Source organism: Bolinopsis microptera, chromosome 6 (genome assembly GCF_026151205.1).
Source record: "Bolinopsis microptera isolate Bmic1 chromosome 6, MBARI_Bmic_1.0, whole genome shotgun sequence".
Classification (NCBI taxonomy): domain Eukaryota; kingdom Metazoa; phylum Ctenophora; class Tentaculata; order Lobata; family Bolinopsidae; genus Bolinopsis; species Bolinopsis microptera.
In genome coordinates, this window is record NC_087077.1 from 7,077,711 (window position 1) to 7,098,427 (window position 20,717).

At 40.0% G+C, this 20,717-nt stretch overlaps 2 protein-coding genes and 1 long non-coding RNA gene across 6 annotated transcripts in view; 2 read left to right on the forward strand and 1 right to left on the reverse strand.

Moving 5' to 3' along the window:
• Window positions 1-10,016, forward strand: part of LOC134816507 (sodium/calcium exchanger 3-like) — a 33,406-nt gene extending 23,390 nt beyond the window's left edge. For 2 of the 4 annotated variants that reach the window (XM_063825376.1, XM_063825373.1), the window contains 6 exons: window positions 1,710-1,890; window positions 3,331-3,509; window positions 6,704-6,866; window positions 6,978-7,156; window positions 7,750-7,875; window positions 8,073-10,016. In XM_063825376.1, coding sequence (XP_063681446.1) covers window positions 1,710-1,890; window positions 3,331-3,509; window positions 6,704-6,866; window positions 6,978-7,156; window positions 7,750-7,875; window positions 8,073-8,189 — 945 coding nt within the window. In that variant the 3' untranslated portion in view covers window positions 8,190-10,016. Of the gene's footprint in view, window positions 1-1,437; window positions 1,622-1,709; window positions 1,891-3,330; window positions 3,510-6,703; window positions 6,867-6,977; window positions 7,157-7,749; window positions 7,876-8,072 lie in introns of all 4 variants that reach the window. The other 2 variants (XM_063825372.1, XM_063825374.1) reach the window with 1 other exon arrangement.
• The window catches only part of LOC134816726 (arginine and glutamate-rich protein 1-A-like), a 1,122,901-nt gene that overhangs the window by 866,129 nt on the left and 236,055 nt on the right, over window positions 1-20,717 (reverse strand). The window lies entirely within an intron of this gene.
• LOC134817200 (uncharacterized) lies at window positions 14,189-18,989 on the forward strand. The gene is made up of 5 exons (XR_010160482.1): window positions 14,189-14,262; window positions 14,482-14,555; window positions 16,509-16,652; window positions 16,897-16,958; window positions 18,796-18,989. It is a non-coding gene; the product is annotated as an uncharacterized LOC134817200 (long non-coding RNA).

Here is a 20,717-nt window from a genome sequence, read left to right on the forward strand (position 1 = left end):
TCCTATGGGAACTCTTAAAAAGCTTATTCGCACTTGAATAATATCACATTAGATTTACTTCACCACTTACTACAGACCAATAAGAAAGCAGGAAAGTAACTGAGCACAGTCAATAAATATCAATATATTAATCTGGTGACTTTAGCCTGAAGTTGTAGCTGCTGCTTCAACACCTTGCTCAGTAACCAAACTCAGTGATAGAACAAGTAGCACGCACTGACAGGCTGCAACGTTTCAAGTAAATGTGACCTCATGTTCACTCTCCTGATATTCAGTTAAGAACCGCTTATAAACAGTTTATAAACAGTTTATTATAAACATTCAGAACAAAACGTGCTAAGCACTGTAAATCAGCTATCTCTTATCATGAAGTATATAAAGTTTAAAGGTCTAGATCTGATAATTATTCACAGTGCAGAAAAGAAAGGACTGTCTACCACCGTCTACCAACGTCTTTTATAATCATACACTTTTATCCGGTTTATAACGTCTTAAACGATTTTAAGACGTTGGTGGTAGATTGTTTTATAGCCCGTACTACTCAGCTATTCTTCTTGTGACCATGTAGCTAATCCTCCAATCTATCCAGTGCTAGCTAACATGTTTGTGTGTTTAACCGTCCTGTGAGTGTTTGCCTATGTAGACATGAGAAACCTCTAGATCATGGTCCCTTGTTACATTTCTTAGAAAATATATTACATGGTTTTAAGTTATTAAGCAGGTATTTATGATAGTCAATGTATTTTCGGTATAATTAATAGAGGTTGGGCAAAATTAGTGTAATCTCAGCAGTACTCTACAGTACTGGTCGTGTAACAATTTTAGCCCATCCTGATAATTATAAAATATGTAATGTTCAATACAATATCTATATAAACGAGTCGTGTTTAGAATAGTGACTGAAACCCTGGCTTTTCCTTTCTGAACCAACTATTCTAGAAGTTTAAGAAGTAAGGCCTGTCCTCATGCAATGTAACGTACTATCTTCTCTTTCTTAACAACAGCCTTAAAAAGGAAAAACATGCTTTTTGAAGGAAGACTGTTTTATTTTCTTCAGAAAAAGGTGCACTATTATTGAGGAACAACCGTCTTTGAGAGAAATGCCTTCCACCAAACATAACTACTTGCAAAGCACGATGAAGTGGGAGCACTAACATTTTGTAACTTCTCTCTCTGAGCACACACTGCGCACAGCGCGGCGTGCGGGTCTCACTCCGGACACGCACACTGCGCACAGAGTGCAGGTCTCACTCCGGACACGCACACTGCGCACAGCGCGGCATGCAGGTCTCACTCCGGACATGCACACTGCGCACAGCGACAACCTACGCTGGTCTCAGTTTGAGAGCTGTCTCCTCTACTGCTAGCTTAACTCTCCAGCCTGCTTGCCCGACTGCTGCTTGATCCGTCCCACGTCCTTCATATACCCCCTCATAGGCAGTTACCGATGGAATTGCAGTATTCGAGCATGGAGAAGTCACAAAGTCCGTCTATATTCCGATTGAGGACGACCCTAGTTTCGAGGACAACGAGACGTTTGAAGTGGCCATTGTGGAAGCTACCGATGGAGCTTCCATCGGCAAACACCGGCGCACAATAGTCACTATTCTAAACGACGACGGTATGTAACGCACGCGCACGGGGCTCTGATACATTCAGCGCCCCGTTACGTGTGCTGTGTGATAATCTTGTTGTAATTTAAATTCTAGGCCAGGGATGAAGAGGTGGTGTTTTCGCACGGAGAGGTCACAAAGACCATCATAATCCCTCTTAACGATGACGATGTGTTTAACGAGGATAAGATATTCGAAGTGATGCTGTCAGAACCCACTGCGGGATCCTCCCTTGGAAAATCGAAGTGCACTATTGTCACTATTCTCAACGACGACGGTAAGATTACCCTGGCCATTGCCCCAAATTCAAAATATTCATCCCGCCTTTTTTCGTCAATTTTGAATCTAAGCTTAACATAGTTGATAACGTAAGGTTCATCGTAACCTCCTCCACACTTCCATGTTCGCATATCATCAACTTTTACACGTGGTAGCCCCCCGAACCAGCCATTGGCCGGTAAAATATTCGGAGTTTATCCGGCTAATGAGGAGAGAAATTCTCTACCTCACCAACACCAACCTCTTTTCTGGAATATTCATTAGCTTTACTGCCCACATAATTGTTCTGAAATTTGGCACATGCTTAGATTTCAACAAGGTGACTGGTTCAGATGAGTGCCGCATGTGCCCACAAGCTCTACGTTTAAGCAGCACCTACACACACACTGCTTTCAAAGGAGCAGCTTGTGTGTACGTTTAAAGAGGCAAAGTGTGTGTAAACTTTGTGTAGACTGCTAATATACCACGTCTACCAAGGTACAAGTCCATGCTTAACCTCCCCTTAAAACCAATGCCGGAATATTGCAATGAATTCTAACTTTCAACTATTTGGGCAACCTCTTAAACTCCATGAGATAACTTACAGGGCAGCCTTGAGCCTTCTATAGTAAAATATGTAAAATCAGTATGATTATAAATATCTCGCAAAATAGTCATCAGCGTTCCTGGCTCAAACGGATTCAGAAATTTCAAACTATGTATGAGCCCGATGTGTGACATATCTAAACTATAGACCTCGTACGCTGCTTGAGAAAATCAAACTGTGATGAGGCATAAAACTGAAATCTTATTCGGCTACATCTTAACATATCCAATTTTTGTCGATTAACAAAATTGAAACCTGTAATCAGTGCAGATCAGTAGTGGAAGCTTAAAAGTAATGATGACAGTGCATGATGCATTAGAATGCTTTAGTCTTGCCTACATAATATAAAACAGTTAAGAAGCAGACTAACACAAAGTCATTTCCAATATGTTTCCATTTTGAAGTTTTGAGGAATCATCTTTTGAGCAGATACCGAGAGAACAAGTGAGCGCGCGCGAGCGCCAAATCATTTCTTTACGTACAAAGTGGATTGAGTTGTACTTACGAAGACGGAATTGAAATTATATTAATTGAATTGATATATTTTGAATATAATCTTAAATCTACTTATTATTGTATCGACTGTTGGCAATCGATTTTTATTTCATTGAGTTTTAATAAGACCATGAGATATTTGTAGAAATCAAATCAGCGTTTCTTATTCAAGGTATACAGTATAATTGTTTTCAACCTTGATGGTCGCGACCCACAATAACTTAAAATATCAAAAATGGATCGTTGCTCGACTTTGGCACTTAATTAATAACTGATGAAACAGTTAGAAACAGCAATTAACATTCATCTTACTCAATGATCTGTCTCACTATTCACTAATCACTCTGTTTATTTCAGATTACCAGACCCTGATCACTCGAGTAGCTAACCTGACTAGTGTCAACCTGGATAAACTGGTCATCGGTAAGGAATCCTGGGCACAGCAGTTCCAGGAGGCTCTCAGTGTAAACGGTGGAAATGTTGATGACGCTGAACCTCTTGACTTTATACTCCATTTCCTCACTTTCGGATGGAAGGTTCGTTTACTTTTAAAATTAGCTTGATTCTTTTTTTTACAAGAAAATTGTCCATATTCAACATAACATTTTACATATCTTGATAATAAACAAAAATCAAAGTTCGTTTAAAAATTTGGGAGATTTTTCAAGTTTGAACTCAACAAAAGCCGAATCCTTGTTTCTAGACAAAGTCTTCGGGCCCTCAGGACCACTTTGGACCGGAATAATCCTGAAGTAAGGTTCAATAAATATCAGCTCCTCACCAACCCTGATATTAAAGAATTGTTGGTCCTTAATAAGTGGCTCAAACTCACAACCCTTCACCATGATCTTCTCTTCCTTCTCGTCCTTGATAATGAAAACACAGTAAAACTTGTCTGTGAAGATAGCTACACTGTTGATAACGTATTGAGGAAGATCCTGGTTGATATCAGGTGGTCTGATGTTCAGATCAAACTCCAGCTCCTTCTCTTTCTCGTCTCCTGATAAAGTGGTATCACTCCCGCTCACATCCTTGCTTTTAAAAGCTATGTTTCTCTTTTCACTGGAACTAACTACCGTGCCCACTTTATATTTGGGACAGTTAGGACTCCTAGCAAGCCGGACACTCGTGCCCTCGAATTGTAACCCGCTGACAATAACCAGAACTTTGAGATTGTTAGATAGATGAGAGTGGATGTGTCTGCCGTACACTACACATTCTGTCTGCAGACTCGGTACAAATACTCTGTATTTCTCCCCGGGAAGTACAGGGACTCCGAACGCGGTTATGAGTCCTTGCAGTGGGTAGCTCTCACCTGAGTCACTGGGCGAGTCCTCAGTGTCAGTTTGTTTAACACTGCTCCCCTCCTCCCAGACTCCCTCCATCTCTACCAGTATAGTGTCCTTATTGTCTGGGTTCACTGCTAGACGGTTCCCCTGAACTTCAACTGTCCTATCTAAGATCGGAACATGCACTTGATAAACCTGGTCAGGATGTATAGGTACCCCGAATGCAACAAGTTTGTATCGGCTCTCCTTATCTGGAGTAGAAGGGCTCTCTACCTCGTCATCCTCGGTCTTCAGAACCGGAGCAATCACATCCTTGTCTCCCGGGTTGAAATTGTTGGCGATAAAAGCAGGTCTGATCTCCGTGCCCACTAGCTCTGTACCCTCCACTGTTATCTTGACTGTGTTGTTGTCGTTTTGTGAGATGTGCTCCCCGAATATTATGTACTCTTGTCTCATGTCCGGGACATGTACGTAGTAGGTTTCTTTTGGTTGAACTGGGATTCCAAACGCTATCAACTGTTGCTGAGGCTGAGATTCAGGGACTGTGTCTTTGTTGTCTGATCCGGTGGTCACGGTTTTCTCTAAGTCTTGAGGTTGTGTCACTGCGGACACGGTTTCTGTCAGTTCGTTATGTGTTGAAGTATTTTCAGTTGCACCACCAACAAGAACAGCCTCTTCGACAGATTGCTCCCTCGCCAATCCTTCCTCTGGTTGTTCTCCAGTCATTACAAGTTTATCGTGTTGTTTGTTAGCCGTATCTTCTCCCTCATTCAGTCTCTTATGAAAGACGAGCTCAGGAAATACAGGTCGTAGTGAAGTGGCGTGGTATCTACGTCTGTGAATTGTAACCAACAAGCCCGTCTTATCATCAGGGTTAGGGGACAAGTCTAACCCGGGGACTGTATACTCATTCTTAAACTCAGGAATGTAAACATAGTAACTCTGGGACTTGAAAACTGGAACCCCGAATATGGAGAAGGTCTCATGAGTCCCAGGTTGGAAGTCAACATATCTAACGGAGGAGCCGGTCTGCTGATGCTTCTTTATCACCAGCTCCTGCTGCTCCTTTAGTTTCTCCTTGTGTTGCTCCTGATTGTAGTTCCTCTCAGGGGCTACTCTTAACCGTGTGGCGATATAAGAGACCCCGGAAATGCAAGCTAGGAATGTTTTGGGGTAGCGAGGGTTAGGTTCATTGGGATTGAGAGACAAAGCTGATCCGGGAACACTCCGCTCACAACCCAGAGCTGGAATGTAAACTATGTAGTGTGAGGAGGCGTCCACTGCTACTCCAAATATGTGGAGCGAGTTAGCCAACCAGGGTGCTTGGTGTTTCCGGAACATGAAGTAACCTGACTGAAAGAGATGGTTGTAGCGGGGGTTGAGTGTTCCGTCTTGAAGGAAGATGTGTGTAGCGGGAAGGTAACTGTACTCGTCTTCTATCCTGGATCTCTCTCTTATCACTTGGTGCTGAGTTCCTGTTGGTAAAGGTTGAGAATAAGCATGGTGGGCGGGGACCTGATTTACGTTGTAAGGGACCTGATTTTCGTAACTTTGGACATGGTTATTGTGAAAATGTTGATTTTGCACAAAGGCAGGGTTAACACCGTGTACATGGTTGACATTTTGATGGACATGGGCTTCCTGTATTTGAACTTGATTATGCTGAACCTGAATATTGTTGGCAAGGACATGATGATGGTTTGTAAGACGTCCAGAATTGAGGTTGGAGTCGGTGAATGGTACTCCTTCATTAGTGACATCTAAATGAGCGTCATCTTCGATATTGGGAGTAAGAAGGACAGGAACTACAGCAGGGGACACATTAGCACTATCAGTAGCAGGAATAGAGAATGTGATCACATGATTACTCCCACCGTTCTGCTGTTCATTGGTTGTGTCTGTTTTTCCCTCTTCTGTGCTATTTTCTCCTTCTGGTACGTCTTCAGAGATAGTTATATCCTCACTGCAACTGATGGAGTCCTCAGCCGAATTTTCTGTCTCGGAATCGTCCTTTCTCAATTCTCCGGGCATCGTGACCACGTTATCACAGATTATCTTATCATCTGCGGCTTCTGTCATCATCGATAATAGCCGGTAAACTCGTACAGTCCTCTGCATAGAACATTTAATTGATAGCAATTAGGACTACAAACTATAATCGAATAGACAAAACACAGACAACATAATTTAGTGTGGTGTCGTCAGGTATTGAGCGCCAGTTAATACTTCAGTACTGGATCATGTGACATATCATGTGACCTTTCAAAGTCTCCAGGAAACGATATGTTTGGCTGGCCATAGACGATTGGAGTAATAGACAACTAGTATGTGCATCATTCGATAGTTAATTGTGACAGGCGGCTTAAATTAATGCCACAAAATGATGAAAAAACTTTAAAAGTAATCCTAGCTATTTATATTCTAACTTATTTTAATCTCAGGTATTGTTCGCCTGCGTGCCCCCAGCTCATATTGCTGGAGGATGGTTGTGTTTCTGTGTATCTCTTGGAGCCATTGCTGGAGTAACCGCTATTATTGGTGATATGGCCAGTATCCTCGGACAACTGTTGGGAATCAAGGATTCTGTCACCGCTATCACTTTAGGTATATTTAATTAATCCCTCTTACATTCTTCCGGTATTCCTTGCTCGTTTTCTAACGATTGCCTTTGTAACCCCTTGATAACATTGGTAACCCCTCGTTCTTCTTTTTCAGTTGCCCTGGGAACCTCCTTGCCGGACACGTTTGCCAGTAAAGTAGCCGCAATCAACGAAGACTCAGCTGACGCAGCTATCGGTAACATCACCGGTTCAAACTCTGTCAACGTCTTCCTCGGTCTGGGCATCCCATGGATCATCGCCACTCTCTATAAATACTTCACATATGCTGCAACCGTAAGCTTCTTTTTATTGATACAGCTAATAGATAATATGTCACATACCTTAATTCCCAAAAATTTGGGCGACAAAAAATTTGAGCGGGCCTCTCGCCCAAATTTTTTGCAGACCAAATTAATTGCATAAATCTTTTCCGTCCGCTAAATTTTTTGCTAACCAAACTTTTGGCATTTGGCCTGTGGCCCTGAAATCTATAGAAAGATGGCTTTTTCTTCATATCCCAGTGAAATAATATTTGAAATTTTAGTTTTCTAATTCTGCTTAAAATTGAAAGCAAAATGACTGGAACAATAAGGAATAATAATGAACTAAGGCAAATATCTAACTGAAATTTTAGTGGAAAATCGTTAATTTTTCGAAGAATTTGTGCCCAAATTTTCGGTCGCCCAAATGAGTTCAAATTTTCTGCCCAAATTTTTCGGGCTCAAATAAATTGTGCTCAATATAATGGCACACAAATTTTTGGGAATTAAGGTATGTATAATTAGTATATTGTATAACATTGGTCCTAAATTGTCTTTGAAACATTCCCTCAGAAGCTGGGAAGCAGATATTTGCAGGTAGCAAAACTTACAGCTTCAATTTTTCAGGATCGAAGAAGCAAATTTATCGTAACGGACAAATCACTGCCGTTCACGATAGCCCTTTATTCAATAGCAGCCATTGCTACTCTATTATTATTAACTTGGAGGAGATACAGCATTGCTGCTGGAAAGGTATGTAGTGTGTTAGTCAGTTCAATTACTATAATATTGTTGTGACATTTTCATCGTGTAATGTGGAGAAAGCTATTTAGATTGGTTTTCTGTTTAGATGTTTCATATTTGATGTTATATCGAATTTTTGGTATGATATCATGGATTTTGATGTTTTTTAAAATTTTTAAAATACTTCTGACGTCCTCTCCTTGCAGGCCGAATTGGGAGGTGATCCTAAGGTAAAGAAAATATGCGCTGCAATATGTATAACCCTCTGGTCGATATACATCATCTGCGCTTCCCTATATGCCTACGATGTAATCAAGTTTTAGGACATAAGCTCCCACTGCACCAAACGCAATTCAACCGACGTCCACACTACAGCCATGATTTTTATCCATAGTTTTGTACCGCGTAGCAGGTCAGATCACCAGACCAGATGTCCGGACATATAACAAGCAGTGTGACACAAACAGTGTGACACTGTACAAACAGTGTGACAGCAGTGTGACAGCAGTGTGACACTGTGTACAGCTCTGTTACCGGGGATCATCATGATATTATAGCCTGGCACATGGCCCAGACATTTGTAGAAAGTATAACAGATAAGAGGCTCACCACTCTTGGAATATGCCATGTTCTTTTTCTAGATCTCCTTCTTTTCTTTAGCACTGCATGTCAATACAAATGGGAAATGCTACTTATGGTCTGAAAAAAAGAATTGGGTTGCTCTTCTGTTCAATAATTTGTATCTTGGGGACTGTTCAGAAACCTAGCAACCACTCCTAAAAACAATACTTGTAACCTAGTAACTCTTCTAGTAACTTGGTTACTAAACTAGTAACCTGGTTACCAGCGCAATTCAGTCTCCGGATGTCAGGTTATTGAGGTACTGATATCTCGAATAAGTGAGGGGTTGTCAAATAATGGTCACACAAGAATATTGGACAGCAGGTAGCCGAGAGAGATTTATCATTATTTTTATCTCCCGACAGGTTTTTATTTAAAGTGATCTCTTGACTCCTTGATTGATAAGCCGATTTACCTTGAAGCCATGCCTCAATCCTGCGAATTTTGCTTAGCCAAAAAATTGCGCATTTCCAGGTTAAATGTTCTTTGAGATTTTTAGCTGTACAGTATTACACGATTTATTTACCACAACAAACGTACGACTGTAGACTGAACCGGCTTATTGTTGTTCGTGTTTAGCACGTGGAGCAATAGATTGGTTGTTTTTTGGTCCAAAGTTTGTCACAGTTAGGGATGGCATTTCAAAATTATGCCTTTAAAATATGCACAAATGTTAGAGTTAAAAGACGATGTTTTCGTTGCTGTAATGAAATCAAACATGTTATAATTGATGCGTCATGATCTATTTCTGTCTTGTCGAGTGAACAAATGTTAGATATCTAGTAAACTTATACGAGATCATTGTAGGAAGTTTTATTGTTTCGCAAAGAAATGAAGCTTCATCGTCATGTATCAAAAATAATGGTTTCTGATACAGGACCTTGAAGTTTCTAGCTTGCGGATCGGAGCAGTATTACTTCCCGGAATGACTTAAATATTATGATGGGTTTAATAATATCAGCTGGTAAGATGCAACGAATTCCTGCTGGAAAGCAGCATAAGCAGTTTCTATAGATCAGTTGCCATGGTCTATATGATCATGAGTTGCGAACTCTGTGGTGACAGCGTGTTGCCATGGTAACGACTTGTTGTTATAACTGTTATTACCAATTGTCTTCTTAGAGGTAACTGGTTTGAAAGAGGTTGAAGAAAAGTTTAGGATTATTTAAGGGCTTCTTTAACAATTTCAGCTAAACTTTTATTAAAGCCGGGGTGATATTTTATTTTGGTTTTGTCATCTCATCTACCTTTTGTTAACCGTGCTTCATCTTGAATTTTTAGATCCTCTCGGATTTTCCGGTCTTTGACTTTATTAGGCTATAAAACATGATAATTTGTCTTGTCATTTTTGAAAGTTTTCTGAGAAAGAATTAGAGGTCAACGAATAAACGCTTTTTTCCTGTCAGTTTCACGTCTACTTTATAATTAGAGTCTAGTTGTGCCTGGCCGGTTGGATGTTGTATATTAATTACATGTCCCTCATAATTCACTCTTAGCCGTTATATTATAGTTACTATTTGAAGACAAGAGATGAAGATGTTTTTATTGTTCTCAAAACCTGCCATCATGATCAATGATTGATTGAAAATAACAAAACCATTGTGAACGACAATTGAATGTAGGTTTTTAAAATTGCTTCGGACTATAAATACTGAGTCCGGGATTTCAAATTGAAGAAATCCCAGAGAATATGTATGATATACGTGAGAGAGCCATATACAATCAACAATATACATTATACATAGACCAGCAAGCTGAGTAACAAATTTCATACAATAAATGTATATTGTATAATATGTGCTTGCACAATAATTGATAATGTTTGTACATCATATTATGTACAATCATAAACCAACAGTACCAAATAACAAATGTGGATTATACATTATGATTCACTAAACTCTATATGATTGTATTGTAGTTGTACACTTTACCCGTGAGCATCAAATGAACAAATCGACGTATGTTACTTTTACAGTAGAGAGACATTCAGGTGATTTGTTGATTGTCCTAATAACGGGTGATACTCGTAAAATATTTTGTATTTGTTCCAAGACCGTCGACGAGTCCAACTCGGCGCGCGTCTTGGTAGGTTATAAACCTACAAAATTGTCCGTGTAGTTGTTTTTATGGTCAAATTAAGTTAACAAACTTGATCTCGACGAAAGTGGAAAGAGAAGCTTAATAAATGTTGACACTAAATGTATGTAATGAAATACATTTTTACAAAAATCGCAGCCAATTTGATCGCTCCTACTAAATCGCTCGCCCAAATTTTAAGAAAATTCTTGTGAAAAGGCCCTTTAGGCATGAAAGTGCTATCTTGATCGGTGTATTTTTGGACGCTGATTCCGAATCACCGCCCATGACGTAGGGTTAAAATGCTTCCCTGGAGAGTTATGGGCAAAAAACCGTTTTGGTCACGTGACAGGCTAATAAATTGACCATTGTTAATGGTCTGGCCCGGCGCGCGCTACTTCGTAGCACTTGCCATCGGGCCATAACATTTCGAGAAGAAAGCGGCGCGCGCTACTTCGAAGAAATTTAGACGAGTAACATCCGTCAAGTGCGTGGAGGCGTGGAGCTTTTGCATTGTTGAGGTGCCTCATAGGGGTCGTACGTTGTATGACCCGCCGCGCACGAAGTGCGCGGCTCCCCCTGTATTGTCAGGACGATAAAGTAGTGAAACGACCGTGGGGGTCGCAACGTGATACACGATCGTACTCGTTCACATATTACGTAATCAGCTGAGGGGGGGCGGGGGTTCCGAATGATTACGCTAGTGTAATTTGGACACAATATAGCTATATGTGTAAAACTGATTACGGAGGCAGGAGGGGGGGGGGCGGGGTAAAAATGCTCCAAAAAATGATTACGTAATATGCGAACGACCCCATATCATGTTGCATGTGATTATGATATTCAATTTTATTGATTTAATAATGTGTACTGATTACGATTCCCCATTTACAATTAAATTTTGCTGGACTCGCGTCAAATTATTTTTAATGCAGAATCAAGTATTAGTCGAATAAATGTTGCATATGTATCAAATTGGGCTCTTACTAAATCGCTCGCCCAAAAATTTCACGTGACTTTGGTTTTTTGGTTTTGCAGCCGTGCAAAACGGTTTTACATAAACCCTAATCCTTGATTCACGATGTCAATCCTTCGCATCTCGCCGATCTGCATACGGCGAGAAGCATTATTGGATGCGCGCGACCCAGTAGTGCATCGCGCTACAACCCTAATCCCAACCCTAACCCTAACCATAACCCCGAAGCTATCCATAATCTTAACCACTATGCACTACCCTAACCCTAACCCGAGCCCTAAATAATCGAATTCACGTTTTATTAGCCTGTCACGTGACCAAAACGGTTTTTTGCCCATAACTCTCCAGGGAAGCATTTTAACCCTACGTCATGGCGGTGATTCGGAATCAGCGTCCAAAAATACACCGATCAAGATAGCACTTTTGTCATGGCACCCTACTTGGCCCGATGGCAAGTGCTACGAAGTAGCGCGCGCCGGGCCAGACCATTAGCAATGGTCAACCACGCACGCATTTCGCGGAGGAATAAGACATGACATGTTTTATATACTGGGCGGCGCTCAGCCTGCCATTCCGCCGAATCTTTATTCGGCGAAATATATTATATAGCCTGGGGTCCCCAGGTTGCAGGTAAGACACGACAGTTTCATTGATATGCAATTTTACTGGGCGGCGCGCTAGCTCAGCCTGTCATTCCGCCAAATCTATTGTCTATATTCGGATTATGAACATAAATATAATAAGCTGGGGTTCCCAGATAAACAAAGCTAAAGCAATGATCTTGTTTGCATTCTTACATCGATGCGAAAATGAAGTAAGAATGATTTGCTCTAACCTAGTAGTAGAGGCTCTTACGGGCTTTGTCTGCTAGATACACTAAAATCACCAGACCCATCTTAAAAGACGTATTTTTGACCGTAGAATCGATTAAAAGTGGTTAGAAGTGTTTAAAATGGGGGTTACCCGGTTTTATTTTGAAAAAACCGATATTTGGCCCCAAAAATGGCCATTTTTTGAGGTTTTTTAGAAATTTCGACAGGTTAATTCAATCGAAAAGCTTATATATTTTGGGTTCTTGTACATTTTTATTTGCCGCACTAGTTGATACCAATATAATAGGCATACACAAGAGTTTACCTGGTCAAAATTTTAAAAAACCTCCCAAAAAAAATATTTATTTGCGCGCTAAATTTTTTCGGCTCTTTACACACCCACGATGAAATATTTTTGCCCAAAAAGTGTTTTAATACTGTTTAATAATACTATTTGATAGTTTTTCAGCGTTAAAACAAGTTTTGAAAGCGGAAGAAAAAATTATATTTTTCGTGGTGCTAAGCACTTTGAAATTTTTTGAATAAAATCGAGCGCTACCGTAAAATTTTAGTAACCCTTCCCTGAAACTCATTTAAGTTTTTGTATCGGTAGTGTTTTGTCCTTTTCTGAAGTTCATGCCTTCTCTGGCTTAATTTCATATAATATTGTTTAAAACAGCACAGTAAAGTGTTTTATAATAGTAGAGTGCCATTTCTAATACTTCAATGTTATATTGTTGAGATACCTTTACTTGGCTGATTACCTTTTGTTAATACAATTTCACCAATTTAGTATTGCATTGCTTATATGAATATTTGGATTTATAATTTATCGATTGTGGGTATGAATTAACTTTTGGTTCACAATCAACAATAAAATGTCTACTGTATGGTACCCTTACAAGATTAATTATAGATCTTTTGACAGGAATGCCTGACTTAAACCCCCTCATCCATCACTCATTCCGTGTTACCTGTTGGATGTGGAGGAACCCTACCTCAAACTGAAATATTGTAAAGGTACCCTTCAGTACATAAATAGAGCACTGTAAATAATATAGATTAGTTACTGCTATCTTCTCAATGCAATTTTGAATACATGTCAGGAACACCTGGCTTAAACCCCCTCATCCATCACTCATTCAGTGTTGCCTGTTGGATATGGAGGAAATCTACACCACAAAGTGGAATATTGTAAAGGCACTCTTCAGTACACATAAAATAGAGCACTGTAAATAATATAGATTAGTTGCTGCTATCTTCTTAACATGATTTTGAATTTATAAATAGTAGTAGAGTAAATGTCAGGAATGCCTGACTTAAACCCCCTCATCCATCACTAATTTCGAATAAATGTATAGATGCTGCATTGAATTCATGAAGATATCATTCGTTTTGAGCAATCATTCCCTTAGCTCCCCCATTCTTTGATTGTTTCAAAGAAGTAGTCAAACTACAATATGTATTGTTTAGTTACATCTTTAGGTAGGGTGCCCCGCTAAAAGAACTGGATTCTTCCAGGAAGCATCCCGTGCACAGACCTTGGTCTACATATATATTAAATTATTAACCATTCATTCTGTATGTGCACGAAAATGTATTTCAATCAAAAACATCTATTGCTTGTTATTTAAGCCATTTCATCTCTAGTAGATTCAAATAATTTCTGCAATTCTGAATTATGTTGCTGAACAAACTTGACAATCATCATTAGAAAGAAGGTGACATGTTTATGGACCCAGAACTAGCTAAGACAGCTAAGACTCTGTGTACATGCGAATCACTTCAAGAATCTTCTTGATGAAAGAAGCTTGTGTGGTTTGTTAAAAGACTTCAATCCGCTCACAGCCATGCAGATTAAGACGAATTTAGATCGACATTATTTTGATAACAATGAAAACTCAAATGGTTTGATTTTTAGCTAAATTACCATAATTATTATAATTAATTAAATACAGGCTGACAATGTTTCATTTTACAAAATGTATCTGAATAATGTAATTTTAACTGAATCTTAAGCTGTTCAAAAAGCTTTGTTAGATGATGTTATCGATGCTGTATAAGTTGAAACCTTTTGATGATGAGAGGTACATGAACAAACCTACACTAAACAATACTACATTCCAGCTTGAAACGAAATGAGTGGAGTTGAACGACGCCTGTTTATCGAAACTACATCAATCAACTTTTCAACTATGCAGGTTATTAATGAAATGAAATGAAATACTACTACTTTGTCGGAACTAAGTCCGATCTACGCCAGATAACCCCCTCCATATATCCCTGTCCCGCATCAGAGTTCACAGTTCCTCTTTTGAGTTTGTCCCAATTTCCTTCAGTAACATAGACAAGTAGCTTTGTCTTGGTCGCCTTGCTGTGCTCTACAATGCATAGGTTTCCATAAGACTAAATCACTGGCAAGTAGCTCAGGATGTCTGATGCAGTGTCCTGCCATTTTTAGTCTCCTGCTTTGTAACTTGTTTGACAGCCTTGGTAGACTACCATACAAAGTTATATTGCTGACCTTGTCCTTCCATGAGATACCCAGCACCATACGTAGCATCTTTGTGTATGTCCCGTCCAATACAAATGAAATAAATTATTTTTATCACGCTTATATCAACAATCAAAATTAAAAACTTATGGACGTATATCACTCATTATTATGTATCACTCTCTAACATCTTGTCCTCACTAGAAATATTACCACTTCTGATATAATAATGTTTTTTGTGTCTTCTTTGGCTAAGGCATGGCTCCAGCTCAAAATCTTTGGGTGGGTGCAGCTTGGCGCATGGTGGGGGGGGGGGGGGAGGGGGGGGGGGGGTGAAGCCCCCTGGAAAATTTTGGAATTTTACTCTCGGACTAAACATATTTTAATATCTCCAAAACAGTCTCAATTGATTACAGAAGTCAATTGACCCTTAGTATATACAAAATTTGACAATTTTTGTGTGAACATTTTCAAATCGTTTGGGTGGGTGCAACACCCTTTGGGTGGGTGCAACACCCTTTGGGTGGGTGCGCACCCACCCGAACCTACACGGTGGATCCATGCCTGCTTTGGCTATCTGTTTCATTTCCAAGACCAACCGCTGATGGATAACTCGATCTTCAGGTCATCGATCTGGAGAGATGAAAACAGTCTTATGATCTTCACACAGTCTCAGCTTTTTGGCATTTACTAATATCTGATGAACGGTAAGTTAGAATTATGTAGCGAAACTTTGACTGGTCTAGTCTTGTTGGCTGATTTTCTCCCAACCCAGATAGCTTCAAAACGTGGTTTTTCTTCAATCTGCTGAAAAATCACGGTAACTTTATTGCACAGTTCCTCTTCATCAGTCTCCTTCAAACCAAAGATGAGCACATTCCTACTGCGATCCTCTTCCGATACACCATTCTGTACAACCTTTTTTAAATTCTCTTCTGCAAGCACAGGTGCATTTTTAGTCACAGCTTGACTGTATGACTTCATCTCAGCTTGGACAGTGTCTTGAACGGCGGTCTTGACGGTGGAGTGCATGGATTCCAACTGCTTCGATTTAGTTTCCAGAAGTTCAGCCTGCAGCTTGATAACAGTACTTTGCGATCGGATAAGATCGCTCATCAACTCCTCCATATCTTTCTTGTTATCCAGAAACGTACTTACATGATTATCGGTAGTCTGATACGCAGAATACAAATTATAAATGTTTTACTGAAACTGACTTCACTGGCTTTTTGAACGTTTCAACTGAAAACTCAGATTTATTGTCACAGTTCGTAGCTTCCGCGAGTTCAGTGATCCAACCGTTATAGACCTCATACTCTTCAGTAATGTAGCTAGGTAGAATAAACTGACAATCTTTGAAGAGTATCCATTTCCTCCATCGATTACTTGTACTTGTATAAAGTAAAAACACAGTACCAGCAAAATGGCAGTTGTAATGTAGCGATAAAATAGAGATATGAGCTAGATTATCAACACGTAAAAAAAACTGTAAAACTGTATCATAATATTATTATGCTTTTAACATCATCTGTTGTGATATACATGACAAAGGGTTGGAAATGTACAGTAACCTTACTATATTGCAATTACACAATATTATGTGAACGACCCCTAACCCCTTATCTAAGGCTCTATAAGTATTGAATAATGATAACTGCAGGATTTCAAAATGTACAAGGCATCATATCAAAGATTGCATATGCCCGAAAGAAGGACAAATCCAATTTGGCTCTCTGGATGTATGGAAAGCTCTCAACCTTCCAGAAAAGGACTGTTCAAAGGAACACTTAAATCCCTCCGACAGGTAATTATTATAAATAATAATTTAGTCTACACTTCATTATGTCAAATCACCTACCATAATGAAGAACTAAAATTGTTGTGTTACGTAACCAAGTTACGTAACCAAGTTACGTAACCAAGTTTAATGTGACTCAATTTTGGTGGAACTTTAGAATTTGGACGTTATATCTGTCATGTTCATCTTAAATCTCATATTATATACTCAATATTCAATTAAACAGACAAAGATAACCTCTCTGCTCTAGGCCCTCTGGTGGTGACGTATAAGTGCTTTCTCAGTACTTTCTCTCGCTTTTGGACAAATCCAGTGAGTTAACTTTTTATCAGTGGTCGACCGGGGGCAGGATTCTGACCGGGGCCGGGGAGCCCCAATATAGCCGGGGCCGGGGCTGACCACTGAGAATTGGCCGGGGCCAGGGTTTACCCCCGGAGAATTGCCAATCTTTGGCTGGGGGTTGTGATTTTGGCCAGGGGGCACCGGGCGACCACTGCTTTTTATGTCACGATTTTAAAACTTTATTCATAAGTTTATGAAACATCAAAACTCTGCATGCTCTGCATAATGTAAAGTCAGTCATGCACTAGAGCACAGTTCACATATAATAACTTAATCCAGCCTAGGGGAGGGGGTTTGAAATCGCTTGTGCTAGAGTGATTTATACTCAATAGCTATGTGAAAAGTGGCTCAAGGAGGAGAGACCGACGTAAACAATTTTGAATTGGTAGAAGTTAAGTTTAGGCTTTAATAAAAAACTTCACCGGACCGTTCCAAGCTGCCTACAAAGCTGGCAGGAGCTGTGCCGACCTAGTTTGGGCACATAGCATGCTCATATCTGTAGTAATGAAGAAGGAGTTTCAATGGAACAAAGTGAGTATTGACATGTCAGCTGCCTTCAATACCATCCGCAGAGGTACAACAATCAGACTACTAGAAGCTGCAGGATGCTCCAGAGACGACCTGAGGCTTGTACAATACCTCATGGCTAACACCACTCTAGTAGTCAGAGTGTGTTCTACTGACTCAGAGATGTTCTCTTTCAACATAGGAGCCTCCCAAGGAGACAGCGCAGCTGGTAAATTGTTTACCCTCAATCTGGCTGGAGCTGTAGTGCACATAAGAGCGGTCCTCCCCTCAACCCCCAACCCTCCGATAGCCGATAACCACATGCCTCTTGAGTCCGGCTATTCAGACGATGTAGAGGAGATTGGTGAAGATATGGAGGAGTTACAGGATATCTTTCAGATCTCCAAGAATATTCTCAGTGAATGGAGTCTCTTTGTCAATGACACAAAGACAAAGTTTACCAGAGTGTATTTAGAAGAAGTTGGTGCATGTGCCGAGTGGGATAATGAACTAAGAGGAAAAGAGGAGTGGAGAAACGAGACGCTTCTTGGTACTAAGCTTGGATCAGAGCAGGATGTTACTAATAGAATGAATAAAGCTAACACCGCCTTCTGGTCATTTGACAAGCTGTGGTGCCAGGGATCAGAGAGGAGTCAGATAACTGAGAAGAGAAAGATCAAATCTACGACTCACTAGTAGTATCAGTGCTCCTGTACAACTGCTGCTGCTGGGCCGTACCTCAGCATGTTCTAGAGTCTGTTGATGTTGTTCAGAGGAAGCACCTCAAGCGCATCCTACACATCTATTGGCCTAGCTCAATATCTAACAAGGCCCTCTACGCTCGTACCCAGACCAGGCCCCTTTCCGAGAGAGTGGAAAAGGCACGGTGGACAATGCTAGGTCATGTTCTACGCATTGATAACGACACGCCTGCCTACCAGTCTCTGTTATTTGCTTCACTAGGATGTCAAACACTAAAGGGACGAGTGGGTAGACACAGGACTAATTTGTATGATATTATTGTGAAAAAGGACCTATTTAAGAGACAAATTTATTTGAAAAATGAAGATGATTTTACCAACTTAGTGAACTTAGCAAGAGATAGAGTAGGATGGAGGAGTTTATTTACTTTGAGACATATTGAACGAATGAGTCTTCGTAAGCGTAAATAGGCCAGCACTTTGCTGAGCCTCTTTAGGTGCTCTTTTGTTTATAGATGTTATTATATTCATTCTTTTACCACATACATAAGACTTTGCCGTAGGGTATACAAAAAATGTGACCATTCATCAATTTTCAGAGTGCTGTATCTGTACCCGAATAGAAATAAAGGATTTTAATGACACAGTTTTCTTCCGCTCTGAAAGTGAACGAATTACAAAACAGTCTAGAGAATTCCTCGCCCTGCTGCAGAAGATCAATCCTGGGTTGTGCTCACCAAAGCAAACCTCTTTTTTTGTGTATTCAGTGTCTTAACTATGTAAAAGACAACTATAACAGGTTGAGTGGTTTCCTCCTGTTTTACTAACATTTAAAAACATCAGGAGGTGACCGGGATTCCCGGTACCGGGATTGGCAATTTTGAGCTATCCCGGTCCCGGTCCCGGTCAAATGCTGATTTATTTATTTATGATCCCGGTCCCAGTCCCGGTCCCGGTTAATTCGGGATTCTTGGTCCCGGTCCCGGTCCTGGTCCCGGTCAATCACTCAAATTTGCCGGGATTTTGACCGGGATCTTTTACATAATTTCATTCACTGTGATTTTAAGTTTTTCCTTTCATTCATTGTGAATTTCATCTTTAAATATCCTCTGAGCCAAATACAACAATGTTTAAAATTGCTTAACAAGTTTGAGTAATAAATTATAATCATGAATTAACCAGTAATCGACCGGAATTGACAATTTTGAGCTATCCCGGTCCCGGTCCTGGTAAATTGATAATCTCAATTTTGAGCTATCCCGGTCCCGGTCCCGGTCAAGTCACATTTTGTATCCCGGTCCCGGTCAGGCCTGAAATCATGTCCCGGTCACCTCCTGAAAAACATTATTATTCAAAGGTAAATAGACAGCGAGTAGTAATTTTTAATCCATTTCTATCGGATTTGCAAACTTTTAAAATGATATAACACTTGTACGATCTCAAACTTATGTGATATGATACTGTTGATATAAATGTGGGAAGTAATAAAGTATTTGCAGGTGTACAGTGCTGTTTCTGAAATTGACGAATCCCCTTGTGATGAAGATTGAAGAAGCTATTGCCATCCAAGTGGAAAAAGTCCCGCCTTTGTCACCCTCCTCGAATAGAACTAAGAAAATGTGGAGACTTTCTTCATTTAGTTCCAAATCAAGTGGACCAGATGTTGATTTGTTTGAAATGGACTGAGACTTGTGTTTCATATGCCAGGTTGAACAGGTTTGTGTGAAACTTTTGCTCGCAAATATAATTATTATACATATTATCTCGATTTAATTTTAAGAGTATGAGAGGTTATTCTTCTTTAACAATACGAATTTCCCTAGACGTTAGAAACGAAAAAGGATAGTCTGATTCAAGGAAAAGATAATAGTTTCTTCGTCGATTTCGCAACATAATATCTGTGGACATCTACAGAAATCGTCAGGATCTGTGCAACATCGATGTTAATCCTGATTCGCACATGAACAAGTGCCCTGTTCTTAACCCTGAGAGTCTCGGAAAATATCTCTATAGCAAGCTAGGTAGATATCACAAAACATGTCGTTTGAGGTACAGCAACTCGAGGGTGAAACAATTGAAGGGTAAATTATCTGAAGCTGTAAGTTAAAAACCTGTCTCTAAGGCAGTTTTAAAATGGAAAGACACGTGTCCACGCACGACAACACCAATGCTGCATTAATGAGTGCAGGTATTGATACGGACCTTTTAACTGGAGCAGGAGAATGTTTTACCAGAACTGTACCTCGTGTCTGACCTGAAGCTTAAGTACAATGACTATGTGACGTCTAATTTATCTGAGAACGCTGCAAACTCCAGCAATGTTTAATCTGATCACATCAGTTTTCAGAAAGACAATGTCGGTAAGACGAGTTTGTTTCGACAGCAGGATCGTATCTAATCTTGCCGCAACAATAGATGCGGATAGAGATGATAACACTTTAACAAAGACAGCACTCTTAAAGGAGATTAGAAAAGAAATCTTTCAATGTAGAAACGAATTCTATCAGAAGATTTATCTTCA